This window comes from Phyllobates terribilis, unplaced genomic scaffold, assembly GCF_046119375.1.
Source record: "Phyllobates terribilis strain yellow unplaced genomic scaffold, ASM4611937v1 Scaffold_3__8_contigs__length_932513732, whole genome shotgun sequence".
Classification (NCBI taxonomy): Eukaryota; Metazoa; Chordata; class Amphibia; order Anura; family Dendrobatidae; genus Phyllobates; species Phyllobates terribilis.
Genome location: NW_027362763.1, coordinates 707,013,409 through 707,038,169, shown reverse-complemented (window position 1 = coordinate 707,038,169; position 24,761 = coordinate 707,013,409). Strand labels below are relative to the sequence as shown.

The window sequence follows — 24,761 nt, the reverse complement described above, 5'->3', positions numbered from 1 at the left end:
CAGTCAGTCAGGTCCCGTCCAGTCAGTCAGGTCCGTCCAGTCAGTCAGTCCCGTCCAGTCAGTCAGTCAGTCAGGTCCCGTCCGTCAGTCAGGTCCACGTCCAGTCAGTCAGTCAGTCAGTCAGTCAGTCAGTCAGGTCCCGTCCAGTCAGTCAGGTCCCGTCCAGTCAGTCAGTCAGTCAGGTCCCGTCCAGTCAGTCAGGTCCGTCCAGTCAGTCAGTCAGTCAGGTCCCGTCCAGTCAGTCAGTCAGTCAGTCAGTCAGGTCCGTCCAGTCAGTCAGTCAGTCAGTCAGTCAGTCAGGTCCCGTCCAGTCAGTCAGTCAGTCAGTCAGGTCCCGTCCAGTCAGTCAGTCAGTCAGTCAGTCAGTCAGTCCCGTCCAGTCAGTCAGTCAGTCAGTCAGTCAGGTCCCGTCCAGTCAGTCAGTCAGTCAGTCAGTCAGGTCCCGTCCAGTCAGTCAGTCAGTCAGTCAGGTCCCGTCCAGTCAGTCAGGTCCCGTCCAGTCAGTCAGTCAGTCAGTCAGTCAGTCAGGTCAGGTCCCGTCCAGTCAGTCAGTCAGTCAGTCAGTCAGTCAGGTCCCGTCCAGTCAGTCAGTCAGTCAGTCAGTCAGTCAGGTCCCGTCCAGTCAGTCAGTCAGTCAGTCAGTCAGTCAGTCAGGTCCCGTCAGTCAGTCAGTCAGTCAGGTCCCGTCCGTCAGTCAGGTCCCGTCCAGTCAGTCAGTCAGTCAGTCAGTCAGTCAGGTCCCGTGTCAGGTCCCGTCCGTCAGTCAGGTCCCGTCCAGTCAGTCAGTCAGTCAGTCAGTCAGTCAGGTCCCGTCCAGTCAGTCAGTCCGTCCAGTCAGTCCGTCAGTCAGGTCCCGTCCGTCAGTCAGGTCCCGTCCAGTCAGTCAGTCAGTCAGTCAGTCAGTCAGGTCCCGTCCAGTCAGTCAGGTCCCGTCCAGTCAGTCAGTCAGTCAGGTCCCGTCCAGTCAGTCAGGTCCCGTCCAGTCAGTCAGTCAGTCAGGTCCCGTCCAGTCAGTCAGTCAGTCAGTCAGTCAGTCAGGTCCCGTCCAGTCAGTCAGTCAGTCAGTCAGTCAGGTCCCGTCCAGTCAGTCAGTCAGTCAGTCAGTCAGTCAGGTCCGTCCAGTCAGTCAGTCAGTCAGGTCAGGTCCCGTCCAGTCAGTCAGTCAGTCAGGTCAGGTCCCGTCCAGTCAGTCAGTCAGTCAGGTCCCGTCCAGTCAGTCAGTCAGTCAGGTCCCGTCCAGTCAGTCAGTCAGTCAGTCAGGTCCCGTCCAGTCAGTCAGTCAGTCAGTCAGTCAGTCAGTCAGGTCCCGTCCAGTCAGTCAGTCAGTCAGTCAGTCAGGTCCCGTCCAGTCAGTCAGTCAGTCAGTCAGTCAGGTCCCGTCCAGTCAGTCAGTCAGTCAGTCAGTCAGTCAGTCAGTCAGTCAGGTCCCGTCCAGTCAGTCAGTCAGTCAGTCAGTCAGGTCCCGTCCAGTCAGTCAGGTCCGTCCAGTCAGTCCGTCAGTCAGGTCCCGTCCGTCAGTCAGGTCCCGTCAGTCAGTCAGTCAGTCAGTCAGTCAGGTCCCGTCCAGTCAGTCAGTCAGTCAGTCAGTCAGTCAGTCAGGTCCCGTCAGTCAGTCAGTCAGTCAGTCAGGTCCCGTCCAGTCAGTCAGTCAGTCAGTCAGTCAGTCAGTCAGTCAGTCAGGTCCCGTCCAGTCAGTCAGTCAGTCAGTCAGTCAGTCAGGTCCCGTCCAGTCAGTCAGTCAGTCAGTCAGTCAGGTCCCGTCCAGTCAGTCAGTCAGTCAGTCAGTCAGTCAGGTCCCGTCCAGTCAGTCAGTCAGTCAGTCAGTCAGTCAGGTCCCGTCCGTCAGTCAGGTCCCGTCCAGTCAGTCAGTCAGTCAGGTCCCGTCCGTCAGTCAGGTCCCGTCCAGTCAGTCAGTCAGTCAGTCAGTCAGTCAGGTCCCGTCCAGTCAGTCAGGTCCCGTCCAGTCAGTCCGTCAGTCAGGTCCGTCCGTCAGTCAGGTCCCGTCCAGTCAGTCAGTCAGTCAGTCAGTCAGTCAGGTCCCGTCCAGTCAGTCAGGTCCCGTCCAGTCAGTCAGTCAGTCAGTCCCGTCCAGTCAGTCAGGTCCCGTCCAGTCAGTCAGTCAGTCAGGCCCCGTCCAGTCAGTCAGTCAGTCAGTCAGGTCCCGTCCAGTCAGTCAGTCAGTCAGTCAGTCAGTCAGTCAGTCAGTCAGGTCCCGTCCAGTCAGTCAGTCAGTCAGTCAGGTCCCGTCCAGTCAGTCAGTCAGTCAGTCAGTCAGTCAGTCAGGTCCCGTCCAGTCAGTCAGTCAGTCAGTCAGGTCCCGTCCAGTCAGTCAGTCAGTCAGTCAGTCAGGTCCCGTCCAGTCAGTCAGTCAGTCAGTCAGTCAGTCAGTCAGTCAGGTCCCGTCCAGTCAGTCAGTCAGTCAGTCAGGTCCCGTCCAGTCAGTCAGGTCCGTCCAGTCAGTCAGTCAGTCAGTCAGTCAGTCAGTCAGTCAGGTCCCGTCCAGTCAGTCAGTCAGTCAGTCAGTCAGTCAGGTCCCGTCCAGTCAGTCAGTCAGTCAGTCAGTCAGGTCCCGTCCAGTCAGTCAGTCAGTCAGTCAGTCAGTCAGGTCCGTCCAGTCAGTCAGTCAGTCAGTCAGTCAGGTCCCGTCCAGTCAGTCAGTCAGTCAGTCAGTCAGTCAGGTCCCGTCCAGTCAGTCAGTCAGTCAGTCAGTCAGGTCCCGTCCAGTCAGTCAGTCAGTCAGTCAGTCAGTCAGGTCCCGTCCAGTCAGTCAGTCAGTCAGTCAGTCAGTCAGTCAGGTCCCGTCCGTCAGTCAGGTCCCGTCCGTCAGTCAGGTCCCGTCCAGTCAGTCAGGTCCCGTCCGTCAGTCAGTCAGTCAGTCAGTCAGTCAGGTCCCGTCCAGTCAGTCAGTCAGTCAGTCAGTCAGGTCCCGTCCAGTCAGTCAGTCAGTCAGTCAGTCAGTCAGTCAGGTCCCGTCCAGTCAGTCAGTCAGTCAGGTCCGTCCGTCAGTCAGGTCCCGTCCAGTCAGTCAGTCAGTCAGTCAGTCAGGTCAGGTCCCGTCCAGTCAGTCAGTCAGTCAGTCAGTCAGGTCAGGTCCCGTCCAGTCAGTCAGTCAGTCAGTCAGTCAGGTCCCGTCCAGTCAGTCAGTCAGGTCAGGTCCCGTCCAGTCAGTCAGTCAGTCAGTCAGTCAGGTCAGGTCCCGTCCAGTCAGTCAGTCAGTCAGTCAGTCAGGTCAGGTCCCGTCCAGTCAGTCAGTCAGTCAGTCAGTCAGGTCAGGTCCCGTCCAGTCCAGTCAGTCAGTCAGTCAGTCAGTCAGGTCCCGTCCAGTCAGTCAGTCAGTCAGTCAGTCAGTCAGGTCCCGTCCAGTCAGTCAGTCAGTCAGTCAGTCAGGTCCCGTCCAGTCAGTCAGTCAGTCAGTCAGTCAGTCAGGTCCCGTCCAGTCAGTCAGTCAGTCAGTCAGTCAGTCAGGTCCCGTCCAGTCAGTCAGTCAGTCAGTCAGTCATCAGTCAGTCAGTCAGTCAGTCAGTCAGGTCCCGTCCAGTCAGTCAGTCAGTCAGTCAGTCAGTCAGGTCCCGTCCAGTCAGTCAGTCAGTCAGTCAGTCAGTCAGGTCCCGTCCAGTCAGTCAGTCAGTCAGTCAGTCAGTCAGGTCCCGTCCAGTCAGTCAGTCAGTCAGTCAGTCAGTCAGTCAGGTCCCGTCCAGTCAGTCAGTCAGTCAGTCAGTCAGTCAGGTCCCGTCCAGTCAGTCAGTCAGTCAGTCAGTCAGGTCCCGTCCAGTCAGTCAGTCAGTCAGTCAGTCAGTCAGTCAGGTCCCGTCCAGTCAGTCAGTCAGTCAGTCAGTCAGTCAGGTCCCGTCCAGTCAGTCAGTCAGTCAGTCAGTCAGGTCCCGTCCAGTCAGTCAGTCAGTCAGTCAGTCAGTCAGTCAGGTCCCGTCCAGTCAGTCAGTCAGTCAGTCAGTCAGGTCCCGTCCAGTCAGTCAGTCAGTCAGTCAGTCCGTCAGTCAGGTCCCGTCCAGTCAGTCAGTCAGTCAGGTCCCGTCCGTCAGTCAGGTCCCGTCCAGTCAGTCAGTCAGTCAGTCAGTCAGGTCAGGTCCCGTCCAGTCAGTCAGTCAGTCAGTCAGGTCAGGTCCCGTCCAGTCAGTCAGTCAGTCAGTCAGTCAGTCAGGTCCCGTCCAGTCAGTCAGTCAGTCAGTCAGGTCAGGTCCCGTCCAGTCAGTCAGTCAGTCAGGTCAGGTCCCGTCCAGTCAGTCAGTCAGTCAGTCAGGTCCCGTCCAGTCAGTCAGTCAGTCAGTCAGGTCCCGTCCAGTCAGTCAGTCAGTCAGTCAGTCAGGTCCCGTCCAGTCAGTCAGTCAGTCAGTCAGTCAGTCAGTCAGGTCCCGTCCAGTCAGTCAGTCAGTCAGTCAGTCAGTCAGTCAGGTCCCGTCCAGTCAGTCAGTCAGTCAGTCAGTCCGTCAGTCAGGTCCCGTCCAGTCAGTCAGTCAGTCAGGTCCCGTCCGTCAGTCAGGTCCCGTCCAGTCCAGTCAGTCAGTCAGTCAGTCAGGTCAGGTCCCGTCCAGTCAGTCAGTCAGTCAGTCAGGTCAGGTCCCGTCCAGTCAGTCAGTCAGTCAGTCAGTCAGTCAGGTCCCGTCCGTCAGTCAGGTCCCGTCCGTCAGTCAGGTCCCGTCCGTCAGTCAGGTCCCGTCCGTCAGTCAGTCAGTCAGTCAGTCAGGTCAGGTCCCGTCCAGTCAGTCAGTCAGTCAGTCAGTCAGTCAGTCAGTCAGGTCCCGTCCAGTCAGTCAGTCAGTCAGTCAGTCAGGTCCCGTCCAGTCAGTCAGTCAGTCAGTCAGTCAGGTCCCGTCCAGTCAGTCAGTCAGTCAGTCAGTCAGGTCAGGTCCCGTCCAGTCAGTCAGTCAGTCAGGTCAGGTCCCGTCCAGTCAGTCAGTCAGGTCCCGTCCAGTCAGTCAGTCAGTCAGGTCCCGTCCAGTCAGTCAGTCAGTCAGTCAGGTCCCGTCCAGTCAGTCAGTCAGGTCCCGTCCAGTCAGTCAGTCAGTCAGGTCAGGTCCCGTCCAGTCAGTCAGTCAGGTCCCGTCCAGTCAGTCAGTCAGTCAGTCAGGTCAGGTCCCGTCCAGTCAGTCAGTCAGTCAGTCAGTCAGGTCAGGTCCCGTCCAGTCAGTCAGTCAGTCAGTCAGTCAGGTCAGGTCCCGTCCAGTCAGTCAGTCAGTCAGTCAGTCAGGTCAGGTCCCGTCCAGTCCAGTCAGTCAGTCAGTCAGTCAGTCAGTCAGGTCCCGTCCAGTCAGTCAGTCAGTCAGTCAGTCAGTCAGTCAGGTCCCGTCCAGTCAGTCAGTCAGTCAGTCAGTCAGGTCCCGTCCAGTCAGTCAGTCAGTCAGTCAGTCAGTCAGTCAGTCAGGTCCCGTCCAGTCAGTCAGTCAGTCAGTCAGTCAGTCAGGTCCCGTCCAGTCAGTCAGTCAGTCAGTCAGTCAGTCAGTCAGTCAGTCAGTCAGTCAGTCAGTCAGGTCCCGTCCGTCAGTCAGGTCCCGTCCAGTCAGTCAGTCAGTCAGTCAGTCAGGTCAGGTCCCGTCCAGTCAGTCAGTCAGTCAGTCAGTCAGGTCAGGTCCCGTCCAGTCAGTCAGTCAGTCAGTCAGTCAGGTCCCGTCCGTCAGTCAGGTCCCGTCCGTCAGTCAGGTCCCGTCCAGTCAGTCAGGTCCCGTCCGTCAGTCAGGTCCCGTCCAGTCAGTCAGTCAGTCAGTCAGTCAGGTCCCGTCCAGTCAGTCAGTCAGGTCCCGTCCAGTCAGTCAGTCAGTCAGTCAGTCAGGTCAGGTCCCGTCCAGTCAGTCAGTCAGGTCCCGTCCAGTCAGTCAGTCAGTCAGTCAGTCAGGTCAGGTCCCGTCCAGTCAGTCAGTCAGTCAGTCAGTCAGGTCAGGTCCCGTCCAGTCAGTCAGTCAGTCAGTCAGGTCAGGTCCCGTCCAGTCCAGTCAGTCAGTCAGTCAGTCAGTCAGTCAGGTCCCGTCCAGTCAGTCAGTCAGTCAGTCAGTCAGTCAGTCAGGTCCCGTCCAGTCAGTCAGTCAGTCAGTCAGTCAGTCAGGTCCCGTCCAGTCAGTCAGTCAGTCAGTCAGTCAGTCAGGTCCCGTCCAGTCAGTCAGTCAGTCAGTCAGTCAGTCAGTCAGGTCCCGTCCAGTCAGTCAGTCAGTCAGTCAGTCAGTCAGGTCCCGTCCAGTCAGTCAGTCAGTCAGTCAGTCAGTCAGTCAGTCAGGTCCCGTCCGTCAGTCAGGTCCCGTCCAGTCAGTCAGTCAGTCAGTCAGTCAGGTCAGGTCCCGTCCAGTCAGTCAGTCAGTCAGTCAGTCAGGTCAGGTCCCGTCCAGTCAGTCAGTCAGTCAGTCAGTCAGTCAGGTCCCGTCCGTCAGTCAGGTCCCGTCCGTCAGTCAGGTCCCGTCCGTCAGTCAGGTCCCGTCCGTCAGTCAGGTCCCGTCCAGTCAGTCAGTCAGTCAGTCAGTCAGGTCAGGTCCCGTCCAGTCAGTCAGTCAGGTCCCGTCCAGTCAGTCAGTCAGTCAGGTCAGGTCCCGTCCAGTCAGTCAGTCAGTCAGGTCAGGTCCCGTCCAGTCAGTCAGTCAGTCAGGTCAGGTCCCGTCCAGTCAGTCAGTCAGTCAGGTCAGGTCCCGTCCAGTCAGTCAGTCAGTCAGGTCAGGTCCCGTCCAGTCAGTCAGTCAGTCAGGTCAGGTCCCGTCCAGTCAGTCAGTCAGTCAGGTCAGGTCCCGTCAGGTCAGGTCCCGTCCAGTCAGTCAGTCAGTCAGTCAGTCAGGTCAGGTCCCGTCCAGTCAGTCAGTCAGTCAGTCAGGTCAGGTCCCGTCCAGTCAGTCAGTCAGTCAGTCAGTCAGTCAGGTCAGGTCCCGTCCAGTCAGTCAGTCAGTCAGTCAGTCAGGTCAGGTCCCGTCCAGTCAGTCAGTCAGTCAGTCAGTCAGTCAGTCAGGTCCCGTCCAGTCAGTCAGTCAGTCAGTCAGTCAGTCAGTCAGGTCCCGTCCAGTCAGTCAGTCAGTCAGGTCAGGTCCCGTCCAGTCAGTCAGTCAGGTCCCGTCCAGTCAGTCAGTCAGTCAGTCAGGTCAGGTCCCGTCCAGTCAGTCAGTCAGTCAGTCAGGTCAGGTCCCGTCCAGTCAGTCAGTCAGGTCAGGTCCCGTCCAGTCAGTCAGTCAGTCAGTCAGTCAGTCAGGTCCCGTCCAGTCAGTCAGTCAGTCAGTCAGTCAGTCAGGTCCCGTCCAGTCAGTCAGTCAGTCAGTCAGTCAGTCAGTCAGGTCCCGTCCAGTCAGTCAGTCAGTCAGGTCAGGTCCCGTCCAGTCAGTCAGTCAGTCAGGTCAGGTCCCGTCCAGTCAGTCAGTCAGTCAGGTCAGGTCCCGTCCAGTCAGTCAGTCAGTCAGGTCAGGTCCCGTCCAGTCAGTCAGTCAGGTCCCGTCCAGTCAGTCAGTCAGTCAGTCAGTCAGGTCAGGTCCCGTCCAGTCAGTCAGTCAGTCAGTCAGGTCCCGTCCAGTCAGTCAGTCAGTCAGTCAGTCAGTCAGTCAGGTCCCGTCCAGTCAGTCAGTCAGTCAGTCAGTCAGTCAGTCAGGTCCCGTCCAGTCAGTCAGTCAGTCAGTCAGTCAGTCAGTCAGGTCCCGTCCAGTCAGTCAGTCAGTCAGTCAGTCAGTCAGTCAGGTCCCGTCCAGTCAGTCAGTCAGTCAGTCAGGTCCCGTCCAGTCAGTCAGTCAGTCAGTCAGTCAAGTCAGGTCCCGTCCAGTCAGTCAGTCAGTCAGTCAGTCAGGTCCCGTCCAGTCAGTCAGTCAGTCAGTCAGTCAAGTCAGGTCCCGTCCAGTCAGTCAGTCAGTCAGTCAGTCAGTCAGGTCCCGTCCAGTCAGTCAGTCAGTCAAGTCAGGTCCCGTCCAGTCAGTCAGTCAGTCAGTCAGTCAGTCAGGTCCCGTCCAGTCAGTCAGTCAGTCAGTCAGTCAGGTCCCGTCCAGTCAGTCAGTCAGTCAGTCAGTCAGTCAGGTCCCGTCCAGTCAGTCAGTCAGTCAGTCAGTCAGTCAGGTCCCGTCCAGTCAGTCAGTCAGTCAGTCAGTCAGTCAGGTCCCGTCCAGTCAGTCAGTCAGTCAGTCAGGTCCCGTCCAGTCAGTCAGTCAGGTCAGGTCCCGTCCAGTCAGTCAGTCAGTCAGTCAGGTCAGGTCCCGTCCAGTCAGTCAGTCAGGTCCCGTCCAGTCAGTCAGTCAGTCAGTCAGGTCAGGTCCCGTCCAGTCAGTCAGTCAGGTCAGGTCCCGTCCAGTCAGTCAGTCAGTCAGGTCAGGTCCCGTCCAGTCAGTCAGTCAGTCAGTCAGGTCAGGTCCCGTCCAGTCAGTCAGTCAGGTCCCGTCCAGTCAGTCAGTCAGGTCCCGTCCAGTCAGTCAGTCAGTCAGTCAGGTCAGGTCCCGTCCAGTCAGTCAGTCAGTCAGTCAGGTCAGGTCCCGTCCAGTCAGTCAGTCAGTCAGTCAGGTCAGGTCCCGTCCAGTCAGTCAGTCAGGTCCCGTCCAGTCAGTCAGTCAGTCAGTCAGGTCAGGTCCCGTCCAGTCAGTCAGTCAGGTCCCGTCCAGTCAGTCAGTCAGGTCAGGTCCCGTCCAGTCAGTCAGTCAGGTCAGGTCCCGTCCAGTCAGTCAGTCAGGTCAGGTCCCGTCCAGTCAGTCAGTCAGGTCCCGTCCAGTCAGTCAGTCAGTCAGTCAGGTCAGGTCCCGTCCAGTCAGTCAGTCAGGTCAGGTCCCGTCCAGTCAGTCAGTCAGTCAGTCAGTCAGTCAGGTCCCGTCCAGTCAGTCAGTCAGTCAGTCAGTCAAGTCAGGTCCCGTCCAGTCAGTCAGTCAGTCAGTCAGTCAGTCAGGTCCCGTCCAGTCAGTCAGTCAGTCAGTCAGTCAAGTCAGGTCCCGTCCAGTCAGTCAGTCAGTCAGTCAGTCAAGTCAGGTCCCGTCCAGTCAGTCAGTCAGTCAGTCAGTCAGTCAGGTCCCGTCCAGTCAGTCAGTCAGTCAGTCAGTCAGGTCCCGTCCAGTCAGTCAGTCAGTCAGTCAGGTCCCGTCCAGTCAGTCAGTCAGTCAGTCAGTCAGTCAGGTCCCGTCCAGTCAGTCAGTCAGTCAGTCAGTCAGTCAGGTCCCGTCCAGTCAGTCAGTCAGTCAGTCAGGTCCCGTCCAGTCAGTCAGTCAGGTCAGGTCCCGTCCAGTCAGTCAGTCAGGTCAGGTCCCGTCCAGTCAGTCAGTCAGGTCCCGTCCAGTCAGTCAGTCAGTCAGTCAGGTCAGGTCCCGTCCAGTCAGTCAGTCAGGTCAGGTCCCGTCCAGTCAGTCAGTCAGTCAGTCAGGTCAGGTCCCGTCCAGTCAGTCAGTCAGGTCAGGTCCCGTCCAGTCAGTCAGTCAGGTCCCGTCCAGTCAGTCAGTCAGTCAGTCAGGTCAGGTCCCGTCCAGTCAGTCAGTCAGGTCCCGTCCAGTCAGTCAGTCAGTCAGTCAGGTCAGGTCCCGTCCAGTCAGTCAGTCAGGTCCCGTCCAGTCAGTCAGTCAGTCAGTCAGGTCAGGTCCCGTCCAGTCAGTCAGTCAGGTCCCGTCCAGTCAGTCAGTCAGTCAGTCAGGTCAGGTCCCGTCCAGTCAGTCAGTCAGGTCCCGTCCAGTCAGTCAGTCAGTCAGTCAGGTCAGGTCCCGTCCAGTCAGTCAGTCAGGTCCCGTCCAGTCAGTCAGTCAGTCAGGTCCCGTCCAGTCAGTCAGTCAGTCAGTCAGGTCCCGTCCAGTCAGTCAGTCAGTCAGGTCCCGTCCAGTCAGTCAGTCAGTCAGTCAGGTCCCGTCCAGTCAGTCAGTCAGTCAGTCAGGTCCCGTCCAGTCAAAAAATATAAAAATAAAATGGCCCGTCAGACTTATACCGCAGAGGAGGTGTATGCCCTGCTGTGTTCTGACACTGATGACAGTGCAGTCTCAGATGGAGATATGGATTTTGAGGGCTTTAGTAGCGGCGACACTGAGAGCCCAGAAATGAGCAGTGATTCTGGTCCATCCTCAAGCCCAAGGACCAGTACAGCAATAGGGGCAAATAGCGCTACTGGAGAAACGTCTCCAAATCAGGGAACACTGCCCAGTACAAGCGCTGTCCCTGCTACTAGTGAATTGGCGCATGCCAGTGTACAAGGGGCGTTGCCACATGATCTAGCATTTCCCAGATGGGAGGCTTCAGATTCGGCTGCTCCATTCAGCCCTGATTTCAACGCCATTCCTGGTATAAATGTGGAGGTGGAAGATTTTGGACCAATTCATTTTTTTAATTTGTTTTTTACAGACCGCTTGCTAGAGCATATTGTCGTGCAAACAAATTTATACGCGTCCCAATTCATAAGCCAGAATCCCCGATCTTACTATGCTAGGGCAAATTTATGGACACCAACTAATGTCCCGGAAATAAAAAAATTTTTAGGACTTACATTTGCCATGGGGCTTGTTAAAAAACCGAGCATTCGATCCTACTGGTCCAACCACCCTGTTCAAGCCACCCCTATGTTTTCAGTCATTCTGCCTAGGACCCGTTATGAAATGCTCATGCGGTTTTGGCATTTTAACGACAATAGTCAATGCCTGTCCAGAAATGCCCCAGAACATGACAGGTTATATAAAATTAGACCCATCATTGAAAATTTGTCAGAAAAATTCTTAAGCCTCTACACCCCAACACAAAATATTTCTATAGACGAGTCCCTTGTAAAATTCAAAGGAAGACTGCACCTCAAGCAATTTATCCCATCTAAAAGGACAAGGTTTGGAATAAAGCTCTATAAAATGTGCGAAAGTTCAACCGGATACACATCCGCTTTTCGCATATATGAGGGGAAAGATGGCCAACTAAACCCACCAGGATGCCCTACTTATCTGGGGACATCTGGAAAAATTGTTTGGGAGCTGATAAGTCCATTTTTTCAAAAAGGCTACAATCTATATGTGGACAATTATTACACCAGCATACCCCTATTTAAAAGTCTGGTTGAACACAACATCGGGGCTTGTGGGACCATCCGTAAAAACCGTCAGGGGTTTCCACAACCATTGGTCAACCAAAAGTTTCAAAAGGGGCAGTCAGGGGCTGTACGCAACGGAGAGCTGCTTGCCCTGAAATATAGGGATAAGAGGGATATTTTTGTCCTCAGCTTGATCCACACAGATGCCACAAGGGCCACTGTAGAACTAGGATCCACCACTCCGAAGCAAAAACCTGTGTCAGTCATTGACTACAACAAACACATGGGGGGTGTGGACCTTGCAGACCAGGTTCTACAGCCATACCAGGTATCAAGAAAGTCCTATACCTGGTATAAAAAGTTGGTTATTTATTTGTTTCAGGTGGCCACATACAATTCTTTTGTGTTGTACAAAAAAGCAGGAAATTCAGATCCTTTTCTTGATTATCAAGAAAAGGTAATTGAAAATCTTGTCTTTCAAAGTGTTAGCCCCGCTCATCCATTAGAATCTGAGGATGTGAAAAGACTCACTGAGCGACATTTTATTGCACTTATTCCAGCAACGGAAACAAGAAGGAACCCCCAGAAAAGATGTCGTGTATGTACTAAGAGAGGAATGAGGCGTGATACCCGCTACTATTGCCCACAATGCCCATCATTGCCAGCCTTATGCGTCACTGACTGCTTTAAAATCTTCCACACAGAACCACGTTTTTAAACTGTAAAAATGTATCCCAATTTGTCATTCAAACATTTGGTTCATTTAGTGAATGACACATTCGAGTAGAGCTCACTTAATTTCCAGGGGGGGTTCTCCAGAATCTAAACCTTCCATTGCGTGCTTGTTTCTGGAAATCATCCATTGAGTTAAAATGGTCACTAAACCCATAGATGAATTCCCAGAGGGGTTTCATTTCCAAAATGGGGTCACTTCAGGGGGGATTCTTTAGCTCTGGTACTCTGAAAAGTGCCAGAACAGCATAATCCCCCCTGAAGTGACCCCATTATAGAAATGACACCTCTGTGGGAATTAATCTATGGGTTTAGTGACCATTTACCTATCTACTTATTTTCCCACCACTAGATTAATTTATACAGAGGAGTAGATTGTAAAATTCGGTCACTTGTTGTGGGTTTCCTCTGTTTAGGCACCTCAGGGGCTCTCCAAATGCAACATGGCGTCCGCTATCCATTCCAGTCAAATTTCCATTCCAAAAGTCAAATGGCGCTCCTTACCTTCCAAGCCATGCCGTGCGCCCAAACAGTGGCTTTGCACCACATATGGGGTATCAGCGTGCTCAGGAGAAATTGCACAACACATTTTGGGGTCCATTTTTTCTGGCTGCCCTTGTGAAAATTAAAAATTTGAGGCTAAAGTAGCAGTTTTGTGTTAAAAATGTGTTTTTTTTATTTTCACACTTCAACATTATAAAATTCTGTGAAGCCCCTGGGGGTTCAAGGTGCTCACCACACATCTAGATAAGTTCCTTGAGGGGTCTAGTTTCCAAAATGGGGTCACTTGTTGGGGGTTTCCTCTGTTTAGGCACCTCAGGGGCTCTCCAAATGCAACATGGCGTCCGCTATCCATTCCAGTCAAATTTCCATTCCAAAAGTCAAATGGCGCTCCTTACCTTCCAAGCCATGCCGTGCGCCCAAACAGTGGCTTTGCACCACATATGGGGTATCAGCGTGCTCAGGAGAAATTACACAACACATTTTGGGGTCCATTTTTTCTGGCTGCCCTTGTGAAAATTAAAAATTTGAGGTTAAAGTAGCAGTTTTGTGAAAAAAAGTTAAATGTTCATTGTTTTCTTCCACATTCCAAAAATTCCTGTGAAGCACCTGAAGGGTTAATAAACTTCTTGAATGTGGTTTTGAGCACCTTGAGGGGTGCAGTTTTTAGAATGGTATCACTTTTGGGTATTTTCTGTCATAAAGGCTCCTCAAAGTCACTTCAAATAAGATGTGGTCCCTAAAAAAAAATGTTTTTGTAAATTTTGTTGTAAAAATGAGAAATCGCTGGTCAACTTTTAACCCTTATAGCTTCCTAACAAAAAAAAATTTTGGTTCCAAAATTGTGCTGATGTGAAGTAGACATGTGGGCAATGTTATTTATTAACTATTTTGTGTGATATATCTCTCTGATTAAAGGGCATGAAAATTCAAAGTTTGAAAATTGCAAAATTTTCAAAATTTTCGCCAAATTTCCGATTTTTTTCACAATCAAACGCAAGTGATATCAAAGAAATTTTACCACTATCATGAAGTACAATATGTCACAAAAAAAAAATCTCAGAATCAGGGGAATACGTTGAAGCGTTCCAGAGTAATTACCTCATAAAGTGACAGTGGTCAGAATTGAAAAAATTGGCCCGGTCACGAAGGCAAAAACAGGCTCTGGCGCGAAGTGGTTAAACTTCTCCAGTGAGTGAAGACTTTCGCATTCCTGAGATAGGAGATGACCGTTAGTTCTCAAAGTTCTATGGAACTTTCAGTAGAATGTCTCCTAGCTCCTCCCCTCTCTATTGAATTCTAAAAGCTCCAACTGTCAGCTTCTATTATTTAGATGTTCTCAGCCTGGCTATATATTATGTGCTTTATGAATATTGTTTTAGTCCAGTAATGGGATAATCTGTCTTCGCTAAATACAGATTTTATCCACAAATTGAGTGCAAGATTAATCCAGGACGAGTGTCAGACTTCTATAAGATGTATTATAAAGTTGCTTATTTTCATGTGAAGTAAAACTTAAAATGACATTTACTCTTTAAGACCGTCCAAAAATAAAAGTTAAACTATCATAACTCAATGGCCGCCTGATTGCAAAAAATGTTAGGTTTTTTTTTTTCTGTGCATTCGTTATCAAATTAACAACCAGGTGATCTCCAGTGCTCGGTCCAGTTGCTGCCTAATCCGTGCAGATCACATCAGCGGTCAGAAGAGTGCAATCTTTTGAGTCTGATTACCACGGCCACACTGACACCTCTGATTGCACAGACATTGCTAAACTGTTCTGCAACTAGGATCACTGAGGACCACCCCTTTTAATTAGCTTGTACAACTAATATCCATATTAATGGGCATAATTGAAACTGCACAGGAACAGTTTAAGCTTTTTCGCACCATTTCCTGCAGCTCTTTAAATCTGTACAGCTCCCGGGTGTACTCTTTATTGTATTAACTGTTTTCAACACTAGGGGGCAGTATAAACTCCGTAAAGTCTCCAATGGGTCTTGCACTGGGTATACAGGAAAAGTGTTGTCTTGTTTCTTAATTTGAGGTCAAGCTGGTAAGAGGTTTGAGAGGAATCTGCAGCTCTCTGGTTCTTGTGTGGAAGTGAACAGACTGTAAGATTTATTACATTGCAGGAATTCCTTCTCGTGGGAGCCGGTGCGGTGTGCCCTGGTTACCGGCTTATTTTTAGCTGGTCTCTGCTCTTTCACAACTCATTTTACAGCGGTCCTTCAATGCTTTTAAAGTTAGATGTAAACATGAGGTCTAATGGGCAAAAGTCATTTTAATCTATATTCGGTAATTTCTGTGAACGATATAACATCTGCCTGCAATCCCTGTATGTCGTGCTGTAACTTTCTCTTCACCCAAATCTATCTCTCCCATCAGTTTCTGTGTTTTGCGGTCATTACAATTCCACCTTTTATACCAAGTCCAGCCTCAGTCCTGACGGACAGTTTCTCCTTAGCGGCTCAAGTGACCACAGCGCTTATATCTGGCAGGTAAGTGTGATATGGCATGTGGGTAAATACTTGTATAGCTTTTTCCTACGTTTCTTCCAATAGAAATTTTTAATCTGAGTTAAAGGGGTTATTCTCAACTTCATAAATATTGTTGGATCGTGCTTGAAAAGATGAACAAACTTGCAACTTACTACTTATTAAAATTTTCAACCGTTCTTAAGATATTAAGTTTTTTTTTTTGGGCAGGTTTGTTTACAGCTGGTTGCCTTGGCAACCGTCCACCACTGCTAGTCAACAGAACACGCACAGTGCTTACAAGTTTTTTTTTTTTGTTTGTTTTTTTCCTATTGAAATTGTAAGCACTGTTTTAAAGTTAGCCTAAATTGCTGGACCGTTACCTCTTACTCCTGGTCAGCTTTGGCGCAGTGCTTACAAGCTAGACACCAAACAGTTGTCGGTCTTGTAGCCAATGAGCTGTAAAAATGTAGTATCTTAACGGCTGTTCATTTTAATGAGATGTAAATTGCAAAAGTCCTGTGTTTTTTTTTTTTTTTTTTTTTTTTTTTATGCCATATTCAACAAGATTGTCTATGAAGAAAGGAATAACCCTTTAAAAGGGGAGTAGTTCACTGGTCAGAATACTCCATTATCCAAAGCAGAGTGGCTACAAAGATTCTTGCACAGCATGACAAGATATGTCTATGCTTTGCACAGCCAGCTTATTTATTCTAGCAGGCACACTTTTTCTCCTGTTGGTGGCACTGTAGAAATATTAAAAACTTGCTGTATAGTTTCCCAACAGTAACATCTGATTGCAGTCATTGTTCCCTGAAATGGGACCATGTGTGATCGGCTTTTAAGCTGCATTTACATAGTTATTTGACCAATTAGGTTAATCTTGGATGACATTGGTCTGAGTTGTCCATTCACACCATCAGATATTCTCATTTTTCCTATTACCCATGACGGCACCTACAACGAGAGAGGGGATCCGCCCTTCCAGGACAGGAAACCTACAGAATAAAAGGGCGGTGCCTCCACCACCTCAGTTGGTTTCCTGTCCTTGAGGGGGAACCTTGTTAAAACAGCGGCAGACGAAAGAAGATTATTCCCAGACCTGGGCCGGTCAGTTTCCAAGTGCCATGGTGGGTCCAAGGGGGCCTGTTCCGTCGGACGGGTGCGAGCAGCAGCTGCACCATTACCTTATGGTGGCCTGACAGCCGCGCATCCCGGTTGCACAGATCCAGGACGCTGTCCAAGAAATCGTGCCCTAAAATGCACGCCGGTGAAAAAAGTAGCAGACCCATGTCTTCCAACATGTTTCCAGCTACTGTTTTGTACCAGCCTGCGGCCCTGATGACGAGCGTACCGGAGAGTCCTTGATGAGGAGAACCTTAGACAGGGTTACCTGTTGAAGATCTGGGTATGGCTGAGCATCACTGCTGTGCAACTGCGCCCCTGTCTGGGGTCGGCGGCTCCAGCTTTGATCGGCGCACTATTGGCCCTGCCTGGGATTGACCACCCCAGTGTTGCTCAGTCATGGCCGAATGGAGAGGAACAGGCCTGTGACTTGGTCCAGCCTCCGAATCCGTACAGCTGGTGGTGAGTGATCTTTGTGAATGTTTACCTTGTTTATGGGGCCCTTTCCTTGTTATGGTTACTAGGGAAGGCTGAAGGATGTTAGTGCAAAACTCAGACATGGGTGTGTGTGCGCTCTAAGTCCCCATCTTGGCCAAGGACCTCTTGCTTATAAATTTGGCTTCAGGACCTCTAGGCTAAAGTTAGCCACATGTCTGGGCCGCACAGAGCCTCATGATTGGCCTTCAGCGTTCACCACAAAAATGAGCCTCAATCTGCTCAGTAAATGTTAAAGTAACACTCAGAGGTATTTACTGTTGTCCTCCAGTCTGTTTACTCCATCCATAGGACGGCACATGGTGTTAATACAGCACATGGTCTCTGTGACGGTCTGCTGTCCAGCTGCGTCTCATCAGTTGGCTCCTTCGGGTGGGGCTACTGTCAGATGAGATTTACCACCCAAAGGAAAGGTTTAGCCTTCATTCAGATGGATTACTCTATTAAATACAAATCTGAGCACAGTGCCTTATAAAGCCTCTTTGTGCTTCACAAAGAGCACATCATAGCTCTTTATATCACATAGTGCCTCACAGCGCCTCTGGGCACATCATGGCACATCACAGCATAGTGCCTCATGGCACACCACAGCATAGTGTCCCTGTGCCTTGTAGTCCCTCTTTGTAAAGTTACTGGTTCCACAACTAAGTTGTCTGACAAAACCAAGTTCAGCGACTGTAAACTGTTCATGGCAAGCTTACCCAATTCAGGGGGAAAAATATCCTAGCCTCTATTTTGAGACGGAGGGTGGCAGTATTCCTGGCTGGTGCTCAGCTGGCTCGGTGTAATGCCGGTTGGGGGCAGGGGACCATAAGAGCGCTTCCTTAGTTTTGCAGGTTAATAATAAACCTTGTAGGGTTTCACTCTTAAAGGTAGGAGGCAACATTAATGTTTCTGGTCTTGTCCATGCTCTGACTAAATAGGACAGACCCAGTCTACTCGTATACAGCTCAGCTAACCCAGCTTGATCAAACAAAACAATATTTATCCAGGGCAACCACTGATACTTGTGGAGTCTGGCCTGTGTCTCTCCAAGACACATACAGTCTGCTCTGCTCTCCAGCAGTCTGACTAAGGTGAATGCCTAGCCTTCTCTGGTGCTTGGCTCTCCAGGTGTCCTAATCAAGACATGTAAAGCTATTTAACCCAGTCCTACCTAGGTTTTGCTACAACCCGAATGGGCTGTACAGATTCCTGAGTTAGATCATTGGAAATGGACTCTATAAGACCTGCTAGCAGATCTGCAATTCCAGATTGCCATATAGTAGTATAGGCTTTTAAGGATGTATACAATCGGGCTCCAATTCACATGAAACATCAAATTTCCTGAGAATAGTTCTTGGCATAAAATGAGGATTTAGGCTTTCAGTTTGTCCTTCCATTCAGATGTTAATGAGCCTTAAGGCTTTATGGAGAATTATAGTAGTTGGGACAACTCTCATATCGAAGGAAGAGGCATTGACAATAGTTTACCTCAACTATTTCGGGATTATGGGCAGATCCATCGAGTGCTGCAGTAATCACTGGGCAGTGAGTAAGAGTTGTGGTCTTCCAAGGAAGAATGAGTCCTGCTATATGTCAACATTAATAAGCAGTCTGGCCACATCTCTGAACAAGGTAATATTATTATATTAATAACTTTTCTATTCCGTATAATGTAATGGAGTTGTAATTCAGCTATCTGCTTTTTCAGTACAATTGTGTTCATCAAATAAAAAAATTTTTTTTTTTTTTTTAGCATGTCAGATCAATTTTTTTGGTAGATGAGACCCTTTAATCAGATCAAATAACAATTTTCTACCAATTTTAGGGGTTACTGAATAGATATTGGACAGACATTTTGTATGGAGATGACGTGCCTCCAGAGCCATGGGGCACTCGGCAGCCAGGCCTCTATGGATGCCGGTGGGGGATATCACGGTGGCTGGCCCGGTCCGTGGCCCAGGGCGGTCAACAAAAAGGGGAATTATTTATAGGGGATTTGGAAAGTTCGTGACGCCACCTGTGGAATGCGGCTAAAGGGAGCTGCCGCTGCAGAGCAGTCCTCTGAGGCAGATGGTAGGGCAGCTTATGATGGAACTGCTCCCCACAGGTGGAGCGGGCCTCAGGGCAGCGTGGGGGAATGGATGGTGGTTCAGGGAGAAATGACACACTCACACGGGGGTTTGCTTCGGTACCTTTACTGGTGTTGATGCAGGTATGGTCCAGGGTACTCGGTACGCAGGGTGCACTTCTGGACTCTCCCCAGTGAGCAGGTATAGGGCCTCCTGATCCGTTGCTTTCACTTACTAAGCTTCTGACCTGCCTGGAGCTAGGCCTGGCTTTATTACTGTCTCTCTTGCACTTGGTGGTAGGGCCTTCTCTTGGAGATCGCTCTCCCTGGACGCTGGGGCCTCCGTGACTCCCAGCCCTGGTACAATAGTCAGCGTTGGTCGACCTGGGACTTGTAGTCCTCCAGGTATCCGGTGGTCCCTACTGGGTATAAAGGGGCCCCGTAGGCGCGGACCCGGTGTATAGTTTGGGGTGAGCCTGGTACGCTCCTCTGCCCCCTCGACTCCTCTCTCCTTTCCTTTTTGCCGTCGGCCACACTCAGGGCCCTCACTAGGCTTCAACTCGTGCTGTAGGCCTTGGCTCACCTAAGCACTGCCGCTAGCGTGCTGCCTCTTCACTGGTCTAAGTGCCAGCACACTCTCAGACTCGACTCGACACGAAACTGAACTGCCTGGCTCCACCCTCGATATTTATATCCCTAACGGGCTCCTTCTGGTGGTCTGAGGTGGTAGGGTGGAGGTGTGTGAATGTGTGAGGGCCTCTTGTGGAGAAGTCCATCCATGCACCCTACTGGGTTCTGTGGCACCTGTACGCAGCAGGGCACCACATAACGACACCTGTATAGTCTACGGACCCTTCAAACAAAGCAACCTTTTTCGTTTGGACAACCCCTCCAGGCTTTCTTTTACATAAATTTTGGCAGTGATATATAAAATTATTTTTGAAGCATTTTGGTACCCAAGTGTGAAAAGCCACACCAAAAACATTTGCCGTCCGTTTCTTGTCTTAGTGACTCTGCCAACGTCTGGTTGCAGTGCATTAAGTCTTAAGGCCCCCATACACATTGGATTAATGTTGGCTGAACCTGCCGATATTGACCGGTTTGGCTGACTGTCTATTGTGAATGGGGCACCGGCCAGCTGATGGTTGGGGGAGATGTCAATCGGCACATCCGATTTCAGACTGCCGATTGCATTGTTCTCCCGGAGAACACAGGAGTACCCCCTGTGTATGGGGGAATCGGCCGAAGCATCGTTTGCCCGTCTGCCACTTAATGTGTGGCCGACTTTAAAGGGTTATTGCAGAGCCAAAGGATGCGCCACAAATGTTCAATACTTGCGAGTCATAACGACGTCTCTAACTGGTCCTATTGCATGTTACTGGGAATGGAGATGCAGTTGCTTGCATGGCCCTCTCCATTCCCTTATATCACCACTCCAGACTTTGCGGCGCACACTGTATGCACCTCTTCATTCCTAGTGAAGCACAATGTTCTTGGTGGATTCGAGTCTTACCGTTTGGATTCCAGGAAGTCCAATTCCCTATATGTAGGTAACCAACTGCTGGGACCCCCAACGATCCAGAGAACGTCCTTCACCCCATTCTCTGAATTGGCTAGGGTCCCTATATAATATGGGTAAGGGGATAACTTCACATTTTGCCCCTTAATGAAAAACCCCTGTAGAAACGTGATAGCTGCTGTATCATTAGCGGGCTGTTCATGCTGGGGCTTACTGGAATGTATCATCATTGACAAGGAGTCACAAGATAGTCCTCATCCCTCCCCTCCCGTGGGGCGACACATGTTGCGTATGAATGGCCGTCTGTTGTATTGTATGAGCTCGGAGCAGCTGTGCGGACCGGGATCGCAGCCTCTTAATCTGCCCCTGACAGCGCGGAGTGAAAGTGAGCGTAGCCGTCAGCTGAGAAGCAGATGCCACTTACGCCGTCACTTGTCTGTTACACAGGAACGTCTTCTGCGTCTGGAAAGTAGTAAAAGTGATTTACATGAACGTGATACAGAATTATCGAATCACAGCTGTTAATTCCTGGATTGAAACTTTTTTTTTTTTTTTACATTCCTGTTAATTGAGCGACTTTTAGATGTTGTTCGTAGGGGTCCGCTTACATGTTTTTTTTTTTTTTTTCCATGCAGCAAAGGAGGAATCTATAAGGCGGACCGCCCATAGTCTGCCATGTTGACTATGCAATTATGTATAGTTGGAGGAAAAAAAAAGCCTTGTGGGATGAAACCTTGCATGCCACTTCTTTTTTTGAAGCACCTCTTGATGCTAAATGCTCCAAACTAGGCATTGTAGAATCAAAAGGCTGCACAAAAAAGTTTAAAAAACTTTTCCAAAAATGCTACAGAAAATAACAGCTCAAACTTCCTGAAAAAGCTTGTTCTGAAATGGTTTCTGCTAGAAAACAAAGCCTCAAATGCTCTATGATGGAGGTTTGCACCTTGTTCTGGCATGGGAATATGTGATAAGTGACCACCTCTCCTACATGAACAAGTTGTCCTCAATTTGCCTTTCCAAAAGCACTTTATGGTATCTGCATTGATTCATTCAATTTTGGGAGATGGAATGACTTTTTTTTTTAACAAAGGGACTGGAGTTGCAAAAGAGTGCAGTGCTAGTCCCTACTGACATGTTATAAAGCGCCACCTTGTGGTGGAGTGGATAAACTTTGTTAGTCATGGTGTGTTTAGTTTATTTTTGGAACTGATAGATAAAATCGGTAGTACCTGGTGTTCTAGTGAGTGCTTGGTCTTCCTTACTATATAACGTCCTAACACTCTGCAGCACGGTGTATTATGTCACATGTCGATGGCTTTTACTAGCGAGTCTATACATCTTATGTAGAGCAATGGTGATGTGCATATTATGGGCTGTCAGGTTTAGGCGCAGCGTTGAGGCTTCCTGTTGGGTTTGTCACTGCATAATGCTTGTGGTCGGCTGTGCAGCTTGTATTATACTACAAAAAAAACAACTTCTCGTGCTCCAAACCTTCATGTGGATGTGCAATGTGTCTTTACACCTTGTATTTGTGTGAGGAGAGGCAGCACATTGCAATGGAAGTGCCCAGACTCTCACCTGTGTGAATGCCATCGTCTAGAAAGTCTGCACTAAGAGCAAACGTGCACATTTTATATTGTGAAAATAGCTGCTCACCATGGATGGGAACATCGGTGCACCTCATCAATCCACAGGAAGAAAAAATATTCCGGCTCATTGAATGTGTATTAAAACTTTTTCACTGCTTTTATTCCATAATGTTTAAGATGAGTACAGAAAATCCACAATAAATCCATACCACCAATGTGTTTCTGGCTTCTGGTGCCTTGCTTTGCATTTAGTTATTATGCTCTGGCCTCTATAAAAAGCAAAAAAATCCACTTTTGCATGTTCTCTCATAGGGTGTTAGGTCTGCGGTAAAGGCCTGAAATTACTGCCCTATAACCAAACACTGAACATAGTTGTTACACTAGCGATTGTATTCTAGAGCGTGTATTGGGCATCGTTCAGACGGCCATGATGTGGGGGCATTTTAGCAGTCCTATTACAGCCACCGATCGTGGCCCGGTTGCAAATCCAGACCAAAACTCGTTAACGTACATGTTAAAAACATGCCCCTGCATTGCAGCCAGCTAAAACTTTGGATGTTGTGTAAATGAGTTTTCTTTCTATAACTGGTCTGAGCTCCGCACAATCAGTCATTACTACTATTTTTCTCCTATCATAAGTCTGAGTCTGCAGCATCATATCCCTCCTCCCTCACTTACTGGACTGCTTAAATTTCCACGGGGTGCGGACAGGGAGAGGGGAACTGCTGGAAGTTGTTAAGTTATATATTACTGGGCAAATGGCAACTTCAAGGTATCACGTATTCACTACTTTATGCAAAAAAAAAAAAAAAAAGCTTTAACCCATCAATTCATAATTAACTTTTCATTCCCTGAATGTTTTAGGTGTCCAGTCCCCGTGCTGCTCCTATAATGCTTCAGGGACACAGTCAAGACGTCACCTCGGTCACTTGGTCTCCTACAGATTTTACTAAGGTTTGTTATGTACAACGTTTTGCTCTTTTTAAAGGAGTAGAGAAAGAACCATAAGTATAATACATATTTATTGACACAAGTCAAAACCAAACATTTAAACACTTAAAGGAACAAAAGCCATGAATACATTTCAGACCACAACCTTATAAGGTTGAGATCTAGTCCATCTGTCTGTAGAATGATACCCACAGAGCCAATAAGATATACAGCACTCCGTTATAAGTATATGATGAATAATCTGAGCTACCTGCACTAATGTAGGAGAGGTAGCAGTATATGGTGCTAGCTTTATCCCAACAGATTACTTCTTAGCTTTGATACTTATAATTTTTATTTTTTTTAATCTAGATGTATGAATTACTATTGTGCCAGCAATATACATTGCTATTGTTCTTAGCTTATGATCTGTCATGATGTCAACTGCACTATTTTGGAGTTATTTTTGCATGATATATTCTATATGAGCACCAGATACTGCTACCTTGCCTTACACTACTTGCCTTTTTGCCTACCAGACTTGTGGTTTGTGTTTTACATGTAGTGTTTACTAGTTTGTATTTTTTTTTTTTTTTTTTTTTTTTTTTTTTTTTATACTTTGAGTCTCTTTCCTACATTAGTGCAGGTAGCTCCAGATTTATCATATACTTATAACTGAGTGCTGTATATCTCATTGGCTCTTTGTGTATCATTCTACAGACAGATGGATTAGATCTCAACCTTTATAGGGTTGTGGTCTGAAATGTATTCATGGCTTTTGTGCCTTTTTAAGTGTTTTTTTTTTTTTAAATATTTTAGTTTCGACTTGTGTCAAATATTTATACTTGCTGTGATCCCTGTCGATGCATGTCCTCTTTTCCTCTACTCATTTGACTCTTGTTTGGCATGTCACAGCTGGATCCCAATCACAGGTATGGTGGTGCTCTCTATTCTTCTAAAATGTTTTGCACTTTTAAGACCATCACAATCTTGTAATGACTGCATGATGGCATGGGAAAAAGCTTCCCCTCCTGCTTTTTGGGAGTGAGTACTTTTAACTGGTCAGCCTACAATTGTCCAAACAGATTGTGTTCTAATGACAAGCTCTTTGACAAATTAAGTTGTCAGATTAGATAGTTATGGTATGGCAGATTAATGGGTTGACTCGTGTATTCAGGAGCGCACCGCTTCCCTGTCTTCCTGCTTACTGGAGAGGTGTGCACCTGATCATTGACAGGTCTGGGGACATGCAGGTCTGAACGATGTGCCCTCCAATGCTGCAAGCAGAGGCAGCACTGGACTAAAAGCGCAGTCAGACTGCCGTATAAACTGGACTGCAATGCTCGGACTGGCTGCAGCGTTCCTGACCCGAGTGTGACAGCTGCATAGAAATGCATAAAGCTGTCATGCTGCAGTTGAGTCGCCAACCAGTTCGCACTGCGGTCCAGTTTATACGGCCATCTGGCTTCGCCCTAAGACAGGTCTACTGATTTCTGGCCAATCCGGCCAGCTTCAGAGCAGCACTTACAGGCTCTAAAACAAAAAGCTTGCATGTTCTGAGCTTCTTGCTGAAGAAACCGGCCTCCTCTGATAGACAGCAGAGGTGACCTGGAAACTAGTCAAGGGGTAAGTTGCAATGTTGCTTGTTTTTTCAAGCAGTTTGCAATGTTACCAGGATTCTCATCTTCTAATACAGGTAACAGCTCTGAGGGTACAGTCTCCATGCAGAGACCCACTACAGTAATGCTTCCACAGGACATGTATATAATTTTGTAACTGGATTTGTTCTTCTAATTGTCATTATTTTGTATCCTGCCTGTAGATCGTTACCTGCTCTGATGATAATACTATAAGAATCTGGAGACTGAAGAGGGGAGGCAGCAATGGTACTGAGGAGGAGACCATGAACAGAGTGGGATGGACTTGTCCAAAGAAGGTCGAATTTCCATGTACAGGTGAGAAAAAAAAAACCTTCATGTAGAAGAAAAAATTAAGAAAGTTGTCTCCAGCCTATAGTTCCAAATACTTGCTGAGTTGTAGTTACACATGACTTTGTAAGAATCCATGTCTGTTACACTCCGTAAACCAGCACATAGTAGGTGTTTATAACTGTTGCACATTCACAGTTCTGCAGATTTTTATTTTTTTCCCTACATTTAGATTTAATTTCAGAATTGAGTACTGCAGGATCATGTGGTGTCTTTCATAGTTATATATATGTATATGTGTATGTATGTACTGGGGCAAAATAAAAGTGCACAAATCTAATGGGCCTCCTTGTAATGGATTTGCACCACTCATGTTTGAACTTTTGGGAAAACTGTTGCAACTGTGTTACAACTACTACAAGTTGGTTTAGTAGTCTGAAAGGTAATGCAAACTCACAGCTGCTAAAATTATTAAAGATTTA

General features: G+C 49.0%; 1 protein-coding gene across 1 annotated transcript in view; it reads left to right on the top strand.

Annotated features, from left to right (window-relative positions):
- The window catches only part of DTL (denticleless E3 ubiquitin protein ligase homolog), a 59,207-nt gene that overhangs the window by 28,464 nt on the left and 5,982 nt on the right, over positions 1-24,761 (top strand). Inside the window, exons 11-13 of the mRNA XM_073671984.1 lie at positions 14,552-14,664; positions 22,286-22,375; positions 24,174-24,306. Of these exons, the coding sequence (XP_073528085.1) occupies positions 14,552-14,664; positions 22,286-22,375; positions 24,174-24,306 (336 nt within the window). The remainder of the gene's footprint in view (positions 1-14,551; positions 14,665-22,285; positions 22,376-24,173; positions 24,307-24,761) is intronic.